General features: G+C 42.9%; 2 protein-coding genes and 1 long non-coding RNA gene across 3 annotated transcripts in view; 1 reads left to right on the forward strand and 2 right to left on the reverse strand.

Moving 5' to 3' along the window:
- Positions 1–2869: 2869 nt before the first annotated feature.
- LOC103388086 (uncharacterized) lies at positions 2870–9490 on the reverse strand. Its single transcript, XM_017037831.2, has 10 exons — positions 9352–9490; positions 8596–8768; positions 8439–8499; positions 7604–7957; positions 6802–7071; positions 6264–6551; positions 5798–5920; positions 5698–5717; positions 3583–5286; positions 2870–3353 (listed from the first exon to the last, which is right to left on the reverse strand). Exons 3-10 carry the CDS (start codon positions 8479–8481, stop codon positions 3324–3326), a joined length of 2832 nt encoding a protein of 943 aa, XP_016893320.1. The 5' UTR covers positions 8482–8499; positions 8596–8768; positions 9352–9490; the 3' UTR covers positions 2870–3323.
- LOC107989413 (uncharacterized) lies at positions 8775–9831 on the forward strand. The gene is made up of 2 exons (XR_001760948.2): positions 8775–9337; positions 9435–9831. It is a non-coding gene; the product is annotated as an uncharacterized LOC107989413 (long non-coding RNA).
- Positions 9700–11512, reverse strand: part of LOC103388121 (amine sulfotransferase-like) — a 6243-nt gene continuing 4430 nt past the window's right edge. The window contains exons 2-6 of the mRNA XM_025061491.1: positions 11249–11457; positions 11051–11177; positions 10416–10510; positions 10143–10317; positions 9700–10021 (exon numbers count right to left, since the gene is read on the reverse strand). Of these exons, the coding sequence (XP_024917259.1) occupies positions 9897–10021; positions 10143–10317; positions 10416–10510; positions 11051–11177; positions 11249–11457 (731 nt within the window). The 3' untranslated portion in view covers positions 9700–9896. The remainder of the gene's footprint in view (positions 10022–10142; positions 10318–10415; positions 10511–11050; positions 11178–11248; positions 11458–11512) is intronic.

Below are 11512 nucleotides of genomic sequence, written 5' to 3' on the forward strand. Positions count from 1 at the left end.
ACACTCATCGTCTCTTGATGCTGTTTATCACCTTTTTTGGATGTTGTTCTCCCTTATCTGTATTTGGTTGGTTACTAAAACTCTACTAAAAAACTGGTTACTAAAAGAATAAACTTTGCCTCAAGTCACTTTCACTTTTACTTGTACGAGTATGTGTGTGTGTGTGTACGTGTGTTACTGCCCGTCACCATCGTGCTTTTGTTTTCATCATAAATAAATAAATAAATAAATAATAATAATAATAGTAAATCATCTTCTAACCCCACCGCCCCCTGTGATGAAACTCTGAGTGAAGCCTGTTCAGTCCGGATCCGTGAGCTCATCTCAGTAGGATGTGATGAAAAGTAACTGCACCATATTAGAGATTAGGGAGTTACGCATAACAACAGAAATAAGAATTCAATTTCTTTGAATTATGATAACAATAAAAATAGCAATTAGGATTGGAAAATTGATTGATATTGAAAGTATAGATTAATATCAACACCTTCTTCAAACGATGAAGTACTTGTCATTGTGACACAGCACACCACACCTCTGCAGAACTTGTGTCAAACAAGAGACCAAAAAAGAGTTTATTTCGTTTTTGTTGGCATCGAACAACAGCAACTAAAAACCATTAGCATCTCTGAGCTTTTTTCATCACTTTTTTTTCCAAGGCCAATTTTTCAAAATCACATTTCTCTCTTCAAACAGACGCTGCTGTTTGAACACACTGTGCACACAATCATCACATAAAAGAATAAAAAGGGACAGACGGCTGCTGCTCTATTCACTGAAGACTGATTTAATAAGTTCAGGTAAACATTCACTAACTGAGAAATCACAGGAAAACCCCCGAGAATATGAAGTGAAAATAATGAAAAAGGCTAATTAGGAGAAAAACACTGCCAATATGTAAAGAATAGCAAAGGTATACTTTAGCTCTGAAGAGGCTAAGACCTGGTCATACACTATAGAACCGAAGTTAGCAAGGTATATAGACCAATGCTAAAAGGAAAACAGTCAAACATTAAACACCCCAAAGAATCCTGACTGGACCGCATTAGCAAAGGGTTAGCTAAACTGTCAAAAAAGTAACCCAAAAGTGAGATTAGAAACAGCTGGAGATTAGCCAAAAATAAATTAATAAAAGTAACACTTGGCAATTTGCGGAAGGAAATGTTGCCACCAAAGTCCATTTTGTAGCGCACCCGTGGCTTGGACTTATGGGTAATGGGAAAGTGTTTTGTGGGTGTTGTTGTGAGGGGAACGATGTGTGAAATTGTTGTAATTTTGTGATCATGTTTAACACAGTTCCGTTGTTTGGGGTTATTGATAATATGTGTTGAAACGCTGCACCATGAGTAAAAAGATGTATGTGTCAGTTTACCTCAAATGTTGATTTAACCCTTCAACGATACAGTGGCTCAAATAACGTTGATTTAACCCTTCAACGATACAGTGAGTATCATTTCACTTGAACAAGTCGCTACAGTACGTTTTCTTATATAGTTTTACCGATGATTTTTATATAATCTGCTGATTGTTTACTCCGCACTGACTGTAGTTCACAGACCAAAACGTACGGGAACTATGATACACAACTAGGTCGGAAATTATGGTTTTGTGGCAAACACAAATTTGTAGATTATCAAATAGAAGCTGCTGGGGAAATTTTGTGACCAAATCTTTTGTAAAAAAAAACTTCTGAAAACTGAACACAGAGAAGAACAACATTACAACAGAACAGTGATGTCTATGAAGAGGGAACTGTGGGTTTTCCCAACCGCAGTCACACCAGGCAGTGTGAAAACCTACAGAACACGGACCGGCCACAATTTTTGGTCATATTTAAAAAGAAATGCCTTTTGGTGAAGCAGTGGTTTGATAGCTAGCTGATACTCAGCAGGTTTTTTCAAACAATGTTCAGTAATATATTGTAAAAACTATAAAACTAACTTCAAAATATATTCTGAATAAAAATGTCTTACGTAATCTTACATAAAGTAAACTAAATGACCAAAAGGACAGAAGACATAAAGGTCTGTTTGTCAAATTAATATTCATTATAAATAATGTGGATTTGCCATGCTGTGAACAACAATACTGTGTTAAAAACCATTATTTTAAGACTGAATTAATATGTCCTCAGACAAACACCGTCAACCTGAGGAATTTTTTCACCTTTCTCAATAACTAAATAAATAGTGAAAATAAATAACATTAGAGATTTGTTGGTTTTTTTTGTGGTGCTTTTTCAGACCAAAATCATCAACCTCCTCCTCCGTCACCTTTCACAACCATAAAAGGATGTTTAAAACAGAACCACAGTTTGTGTTTAGACGTGTGTAAGTGTGTGTTTCATTAAAGTCGACGTGACTGATCAGACGTTTCAGTACCTATAAATTCTGTAAATATATAAATAGACCTTTGGCTTCCTGTTTGTTAGACAAAGAGGAAGTGATTTCTGAAAGTGTCAGTGGAAGTCAAGAAACAGTCACAGGAACCTAAAGACTTTAGGTTGCGAGTTAAAATCACTGATATTCTCCACGGACTTTGGTTCGTGAGCATAACATTATTCATTTGACTGTGTCCAATGTTAAATCGGTGAAAAGTTCCTGAAAGTGAAAATCTGACAATCAATCACCAGTCAATAGATGATCAATAAACAGTTCCGTTGTACATCTTGGGGCCGACCGTATTTAAACTTCTCTTCCTTCTGTTTCTCCAGGTTCTGCTCACAGTAAAAAATAAAGTTGTTCTTCTCAGACATTGTTACTCACTCATGTTCGGCCAAATCAGGACCTTTAAGACTCAGATGAAAGTTTCATATACATTTATTTATTGTCCCTGCATTTTTAAAAACCCAACATTTTACAGTATTTACATTAATTTACACGTTTGATTTTTTTTTTTTTTTAATCATTTGTATTATCTCTGAAAATAAATGTATCACATAAATACAAGAACATCTCAGTACCTGACTGGGGTTCTATTACCATCAGCAGTTGTGATAATTAATAACATGATAATCTCACTGTATGACTTACTGTAACAGTAGCCGGTCCACCACCACATTTATGAAATTAGTGTAAATGAGAAGAAGAAGAAATCATTTTTGCTGATGAAAGTACATACAGTACATATATACACATACTGTATATACATATATATATATATATATACATACATATACATGCATGTGTTCATAAATATATGTACCTTATTTTTCTCAAAACTGGACCTTATGATTGACCAGTGGGACCAGCAGGGGGCATCTGTCAGCAGTTAGTTGGTTTCTCTGGATGATGAAGTCGGATTGGCCAGACGCCCGTCCGTCGTCATCTGGGCCTCCCTCTGTGGACGTGTGGCTGTGAGGACAGAGCCGCAAAATATTAAAAAGTCAGAAAAGGCGGGAACTGTTGGCCACACAGCCTGAAAGTAAGTTTAATAAACGTATAAATGTATTAACGTTGAACTTTGAAGCTACAAATGAGAAAATAATCAAGTTCATAACAAAAAAAATATATATATATATCTTAACAATAATGAAACAATAAAATGAACTAACAGTACGTTTTTAAGCTTAGAAAAGTTCACCTGTCGGGGACTGGAAAAGTGGGCGGGGCGTCTGTCACCCTGGTGATGAGGATGAGCGTGGCCGTGCCTTTGCGGACTGACGTGCACGTGACCAGCAGGGTGACGACGGTGGTGCTGATGGTTCTGTGGCGCGTTGCCTTGCTGCCGCTGCCGTTGGACCTGAAGGTTCCGTTGACTGAGGGGGACGTTGACCGGAGGTCTGGGGGCCGCAGGGGCTCGAGTCGGGGACAGGTGTCGAGTTCGTTCTTTAGGAAGATGTTGAAAGTGTGAGAAAGGCACGACTGGTGGTGGGGTCGGAGGTCGCTGAGGCCCTGCACCTGGAGCTGCAGCGACAGGGGCGGGGGTTCGAGTCTGTGCTCCTGGACTGAGCAGAGAGGCCTGGGTCTGTTGTCTCCGACTCGGAAAAATCCGAGCCCTGTCAGTGTGGGCTTTAAGGGCGGCCGGGGTCAGGTTATTGGAGACAGGCCGAGTAGGACCATGATGAGCTGCGCTGGTTCCAGTCGGAGGAGCGGTACCAGTAGTGAGTGGTACAGACTCCACCTGTTGATGGTTCTGATTCTGCAGCGTCTGAGGAAGGTGATTGGGATCCACCAGTGCTCGTGTATCTGTATGTCCTCGTCCAGTCGGTCCCTGTGATGTGACCTGATGACTGGTTGGAGGGCGGCTCTGGCTGCGAGCGGGTTCCAGTTTCGGTACTACGAGTCCACGAGACGGCCGTCTGAGGTCCTGCTGATCATTTGGACCATCTGTGCGTGAACTTCTTAAAACCTCTGACTGCGTTTCAACACGAACGTTCGTGCTGTGACCTCGATCGTGGCGATTTTGTGTGGCTGCAGCGCCCGGACTCCTTGATCTGTCACGAGTTCTGGACTGGGATCTTCTTCTTTGTGGTGCAGGACGGGCGGTGTAGTCCGAGCTTTCTGAGGGGACCTCTGGAGGTAACTGTCGTCTTTGAAGGGTCTCGCTGGGGTACGATGGCGTTCCTCTGAGGAGATCCCATGGCATCTGTCTGAGGGTGGAACTGGAGGGCTCCTCAAAGCCCCCCCTGCTGGAACGCCGGTTTCCAGGAGAGTCCTGCTCATAGGTCTGTGTGACGGCATTCTGCAGAACGACACTGTCGTTAAAGTGTGTGTACCCAGTGGGTATGAGTCCAGGCTGACCTCTGCCCCTGGGTCCAGTCGGTCCAGGATCTCCGGGGTGGGACGGCCCCTGGGGAATATCCTGCAGGATTCGTTGTGTTTGTTGATTGTTAGGAGCGAAGGAAGGGTCCTGTGTCTGAGGAGCGATGGAGGGAAAGGAGTTGAGGTTGACGTTGATCGTTGGCATTTGTTGGTTGTTGCTGTTGTTGGGCGGAGCCGTTTGTGGAGGTGTGTTGAGGCTGAGCTGGACCGCGGCCGGTGGCGCCTGCACCTGCTGCAGACTCCGGCTCTGGGCGTTCCCCGTGGACTGTAGGTGAGCGAGTGAGTCCGGCTGCTGATGTGTGTTTTGCAGCTGGTGTGTGTGTGTGAATGCGGGGTTGTCAACACCGCCACCCAGAGGGTGCACCGGTGTGTGCGGGTGGCTCAGGCTGGTCAGCTGCAGCATCTGCTGGTTCTGAGGCGGGCGGTCGTACGAGTGACGTCCAGCTGGGGTGGTCGTGGAATGAAGCGGAGGATTTAGACCCTGGTCCAAGATCCTGGTACCGTTAGGTTGACGACCTGGAGGCTAAAAGACGAACACAGACAAACTGAGAAGGTTGTACTGAAACACAGTTAGTACAGACTGAGCTGAGAGCACCCCCCAGTGGCAAGAACACTCAACAAGACAAAGCTATAAGATCAACAGTTGATGCACCTGTGAGACATTACCAACCTGTATGAAAGAGGAACAACTAAAGACTAAGAAAAAGAGAAAGAGAGAAAAAACAGCAAAGATTAAAGTTTAATGAAAGAAGGCAAAGCTGAAGGGACAAAAAGTAGAAAAATGTAATAAAAAGGATTTTCTTATAATTAGAAACAAGTTTTTAAGTTAATACTGCAATTTCTTTTTTTGATTTTCAGTAGAGTGAAGAAAATCCTTTTTTTATATTTTTCCTCCGACACTGAGCAGCATTGACTCCGGGTCAGAACTTCTTACTCCAGCTCCAGGCTTTGGTTCTGCAGCAACACAGGACAAAAAAACAGAGTTCAGAGCTGGAACCTGAGGTTTCAAAGAAACAAAGAGCTGCTCCTGCTACCATTCCTCCTGCTCCTCCTCCGAACCAGGAAAACGATGAGTGTGACGAGGAGAGCGATGATGAGGATCAGCACCAGGGCAGCGATCACAATCCCTGCCACTTCACCTCCATTCAGACAGGTTTCTGGAAAAAAAAAAAAGAGGAGAAGAATTACAAAAAGTCTGTTATGTTTGGAGCAGAAAAAGAAAAATCAAGGATGATTCTTCATCAACCAATTTATCTGAACGGTGAACAAAAAGAACAGTACCAGGAACTGACTATGTTTCCAGCATAGGAATAATAAAAAAAGAGATAGCTATAAATATTAAACAAGATGATAAAGAAAATTAATAGTCAAGATGGAAAAAAAACACTGAAAAAGGACAAAATCAGCAGAATGTCATTTACTAAAGGTCCAAGAAGAGCTGAAGTCGGGGCTGACCGGACTGGGCTTAGCATCAGCATTAGCATTAAGCTATTTACCCACCAACGACAGTGAGGACAGTGTCCTGCTCCGACGTCCCCTGGGTGATGCCGTTTCTGGCCGTACAGACGTAGCGTCCGCTCTCATCTGTGGAAAACGTCTGCACATGGAGGACGCCGCTGTCCGGTTGATCGGACACCAGCGTCTGTCCATCCCGCTGCCAGGAGAAGAGAGCGGGGGGCAGAGAGTCGGACATGCACGTCAGACGGATGCGCTCTCCTACCTGGACGTCTCCATCGCCCACACAGTCCTTGGGTGAGTCTTTGGTCAGAACTGGATCATCGGGACCATCTAGAATCATAACAAAATCACATGACACCTTCCTGTTTTTAGTGTATTTAAATAATTACATTTTTTAGATGATTTTAGGTCATATTTAGTTGTTTTTTCTTTTAACTAAAATTCACTTCAGGCTAAGTCACAGCTACATGCTTTAGCTAATTTTTGGGCTAATTTTTGGTTCTCTCTTGGCTTCTTAACTTGTTCTCATCACAGTCAACGTAGCAGGGAGCCAAACTGGACCGGATTCTGCTGGACTTACAGTAGACCGTCAGAGTCTTGGTGGCGCTCTGGGCGCTGACCAGGTTGCTGACGGTGCAGATGTAATCTCCAGTATCGGCGCGTTGTCCCGGGTTAATGACCAGATCACCCTCGTCTGTTATGGTAATCCTGGAGTCAGGGAGGACGGCAGCGCCCCCTTTTTTCCACTGAACCATTGTCTCTGTGCCTGCTGTCCAAACACACTTCAGTGAGACATTTTTACTTTCCATCGCCACCAGGGGCACCTGCACACTGACTCCGCCCACAGCATCTGTGTAAAGACAAAAAAAATAAATAAATGTATGGAAGGTCTGTACTCATCACTCTGGCTCTGCAGGGGGCGCTGTGTTGGGTCATAAAAAAACAAAAGAATGCATTTTGAATAATCATTCTAAAAGTAGGATTTATTTTTTAGTTTTCATCATTTTTTAGTTTTCATCATCATGTCACAGGAAAAGTGACAGCTAATTTGGAAGTTGCTTTTAGTTGCCTCTGATATCATTCAAATCTGCTTGACAAAGTCCATGGAGGAAAAAAAAAGAAGTGATTTAAACTCAGAGACACAGACGCTGCTGGTTCACCGCTGCCTCCTGTGGTCAGTTTTCATCACTTAGTAAATCTGAACAAATAAATATAAATGGTGATGTCACAAAATAAACACATTTGAACTGAGTGCTGGAGGTGGCAGTGGATCAACAACGTTGGTCGAGCGAGTGTCACCTCTCCATACAACCTCACTTTAAAAAAAAAAATCTGAAAAATTCTATCATCAGACTGAACGTGTTCTCTGAACATTATCTTACCAAACACTCGGAGCTGAATGGACCTGCTGTTCTGAATCAGACCTGTGGAAAAATTGGGAATGACCACCACGGAGTAGTTCCCTGCATCTCGGAGCTGGGCCCCTCCGATTCGGAGCTGGTTGGCCCTAAGGGTGACCCTGCCTTCGAACTGAGGAACCGGATCGATGACTGAATTGCCCCCGGTCCAGATGCCCAGAGTCACGTCTCCCTGGTACTGCCATGTCATAGAAAGAACCTGAGGAACTGTTATAACTGTGAACACGATTTCTGTGCCCGTTTGGACCAGGACTGGATCTTTCTGGAACTGGACTGGCACCGGGTCCTGAGACATTACCAAGTTCGACCAGAAGAGGGCTGCAGAGCAGAAGGATAAAAGAACAGGTTAAAAAGTGAATTTTTTTAAATTTCTCTTTTACTTAATACTCAGCTACTGATCCACTGCTGCCTCCTGTGGTCAGGCTGTGTTATCTTAGACTTTCTTGAGAGAACAGAGACACCTAGTGGCTGTATTTTCTATCATCCACTATGGTCACTATCATCCAGAAGAATAAAATGTCTGTTAATGATATTTTTTAAGACTCCACACTGGGTTATTTTATTTTTGTTTGTTTGTTTGTTTTTAAGTTAACACTCTTAGTAATAAGAGCGGGAAGAAGTGTTTAAACATTTCAAGCATATTGACATTGGAGTGGGCGGAGTCAGTGAACGCATCATCAATGAGTCAACGGTCGGCGCACTTAAAGAAATGGAATGCAGCGACACTGGTTTAGAACCAATAGTTGTTCTAAAGAAAAGTGTGTGTCTTTGTGTGTGTGTGTGTGTGTGTGTGTGTTACCTGCTGTCAAACACACACTGACGAGCTTCAAAGGTTTCCTCATTTCTTTAGTCAGGACGATCTGCAGAAGAACATTTGTATCGTGTTCATAATATTACACACACGGACGCGCGTGCGCACACACACACACACACACATACACACACTTTTAACTCACCAAACTCTTTCTCTTCTTCCTTCATGTCCATCTTTGTTCACACTCCTCTCTGTTGTTGAAGTCACTTCCTGTTTGTCATACGTTACCTGCCTATGACGAAGGACACACCTGTTTTCTTAAAGGGGCCGCTGCTCTCTCTGCTCCCACACTGACAGTGATTCACAGTTTGTTTCCTACATAAACAACAACAGCAGGACGTTCACACAAAACAGATTTAAAACAAAAGCAGCAGTTTTTCTAAACGTGTTTCTATTATCACTTTTGTATAGAAAATGAATCATATTTTTAAAAATGAGTGTTTTGGCACCACTTGGTGGTGAATAACTCGTACTTCCTCAGCAGGCGAAAACGACAGCGTACTTATTTAAAGTAATAATTAAAATGTGTTTGTGGTCAGTTTTATTAACAACAAAACCTGATTCAATGTCGTCAAGTTTCAGTCGTTTGTGATGAAATTCAAAGAATAGAATAGAAACCACAAAAAAATTAAAAGAAAGACAAGTACTTCCGGCACTGTAGAAGAAGTGAGGGGGAAGAAAAGGAAACGGTGAAAATAAAACAACGCCTTTGTTTCTTACAAGGTAAAAGTGAAAACCAGGAGACAACATGTGAGAAGGATGAAAAGAGAGAGGGAAAAGGACGAGGAGGAGAAGAAGGAGAGAAACTGTCACACACCAGCTGCCAAGTTAGGAAAATATCTGTGGTTTTGTGGCCTACCAGTCAGGTTTTTACAAACAACAAGGTAACAGACCTCACCTCCTGACAGACTTGTATTGGACGGTGCAGCTGTCAATCACAACCACTTCCGCTGTAACTCCCCTTCTTATGTTCTCCCAAAGGAGGAAGATGAGGAACCGAGGAGAAAGTCTACATGAAGTTCTGGAGGACAGCGTGTGAAGACAGAAGTGGGCTGGACAAACGTCCTGTTACCTCCATTGGACAGAAGCAGCGGCCCTGTCGCTACACTGCCCTCTGCAGGTCACTGTATTATTTACGCTAAGACACTTTTTTTTGCAGTACTTTTATCATTACAATGAATAAACTGAACAAAACTGAAATGTAATGAAAAGGTGTTGTAGTTAAATATAAAAATGTAACTTTGTGTTGAAGAACAACTTTTGACTTCCTGTTTCTACTTTATTTTTCACATTTAATCTGTGAACCAGCAGAGGGCGGTGTGAAATCACTGGACTCCAGTTTAAAATGGTAAAAGAAACTCAAAAAATTAAAAAAAAACAAACCAATGAGAAAAAAAATTGATTTATTGATTAATTGATTGATTGATCAGACTGGTTGATTGATCAGACTGGTTGATTGTACTCCCAGCTGCAGCTTAGAGAGACGTCTCTCATCTTCTCCTTGAAAACCTGATCGAAGCGTTCATTCTGAGCGACTGTGAAGTGATTCTTCCAGTCGCCTGCTACACCTGTACGGACACAGACACGCACGACTGGGTCAAAGGTCATGAACTTTCACCTTGGCTGTTGACCAAACATATCAGAAAATGGTACGGAAACAAACGGGTGTGAAACCTGTGAGGAACAAACCTTTGCGCATGGTGTTCTTGGAGTAGCGTTCCTTCTCCACCAGATCCTTGTAGTTGGCCTTAGGGTTGACCTTCATGTTGTTGAAGGTGGAGGTCTCCACCACTCTGTCCATCTGCTCCTCTGTTAAAGACTGTCCCAGGAACAGACACAGTTTCTCCACCTCTCCTCTCAGGTCCTGTCGACCAAAGTGACAGATGTGAAGGTTTAGGAATAAATGTGATTTTTTTTCACATCAATGTTGTTGTGTTGTAACAAGGAGAGAAGATTGTTGACCTTCAACATGTCTTCATACTGAACAAAGTGAATGTCCAGATGTTCACGAGCTTCAAAATATTCTCTCACATGATGGAACCACGAGCCCATGTAAACTGTGAGGGAGGGAACCAGACAAGAAAGAAAATTATTATTATTTAAAATAATAAAAAACAAAATTCAATATTTTTATTACATCATAACAAATTGATTTTTCTCCTAAAATCAAATCCTGACTCTATAATCACACAGAGTAGGTTTGCAGTTTGCTGCTTCTTTTTTACTAGTCGCTAGAGTCATGACAGACCACTAGGAGGCACTGTGTTCCAGACAAACTCACCAGGGGTCAGACCTTGACGCCAAGATCAGTAACAAAGGTCACTTGAGATAATGAGAGAGAACTTCAGGCCCAGTGAGATCAAAGACAACACTGGACAGTTCAAAGAACTAGGGTGACGTGAAAAAATAAAAGCTTGACTGATAGGTAACAGGTTTAAGATCTAGAAGATAAGCAGTAGAGATGATACGACAAAGGGCAGGCCTTAAATTAGCTTTACCTCCTAATTTTCCAGGATTACTGCAATTGATCTTACAAGTACAAGTACTACGTGCTACTTCAACAGTACATGCAGTTCTCATCAATCATCTGAACGTACCATCACCATCCAGGAACTGCTGAAAGAATTCTTCAAAGCTCGTCGGTGGTTTTAACAGGACCCAACTTTGAGCAAAATGATACGCCGACACCAGCACGTCCTTGGGGTTCCTCCAGACGTAGACGACCTGGGGCATGGGAGAGGTGGAGGTGGGTAGTGCCGGGTTTTTGGACTAGAAAGAAAGAAAGTTTGAAGCACCTTCACTCTCTTCTTTTGGACGTCACACGGCAACATATCTGGAGGAAGGTGTGAGCCGAATATCCGGGGGTCGGGACGATCTCGGAACGGTTGGTCGATGAGCTGTTCCTCCAGCCAAGGAACCCGTGTCCTGTTGGTCAGATCTTCTGCCTGTTCAGGGTGAGCTGCGTCCATGATCTGGACCAGGATCTGCTGCATCCACACCGTACCTACGGAGCTCAGAAGGCAGGGAGTAAAGACACAGAACCATCAGAACCATCTGGA

This window comes from Cynoglossus semilaevis, chromosome 13, assembly GCF_000523025.1.
Source record: "Cynoglossus semilaevis isolate Cse_v1.0 chromosome 13, Cse_v1.0, whole genome shotgun sequence".
NCBI classification, from domain to species: Eukaryota; Metazoa; Chordata; class Actinopteri; order Pleuronectiformes; family Cynoglossidae; genus Cynoglossus; species Cynoglossus semilaevis.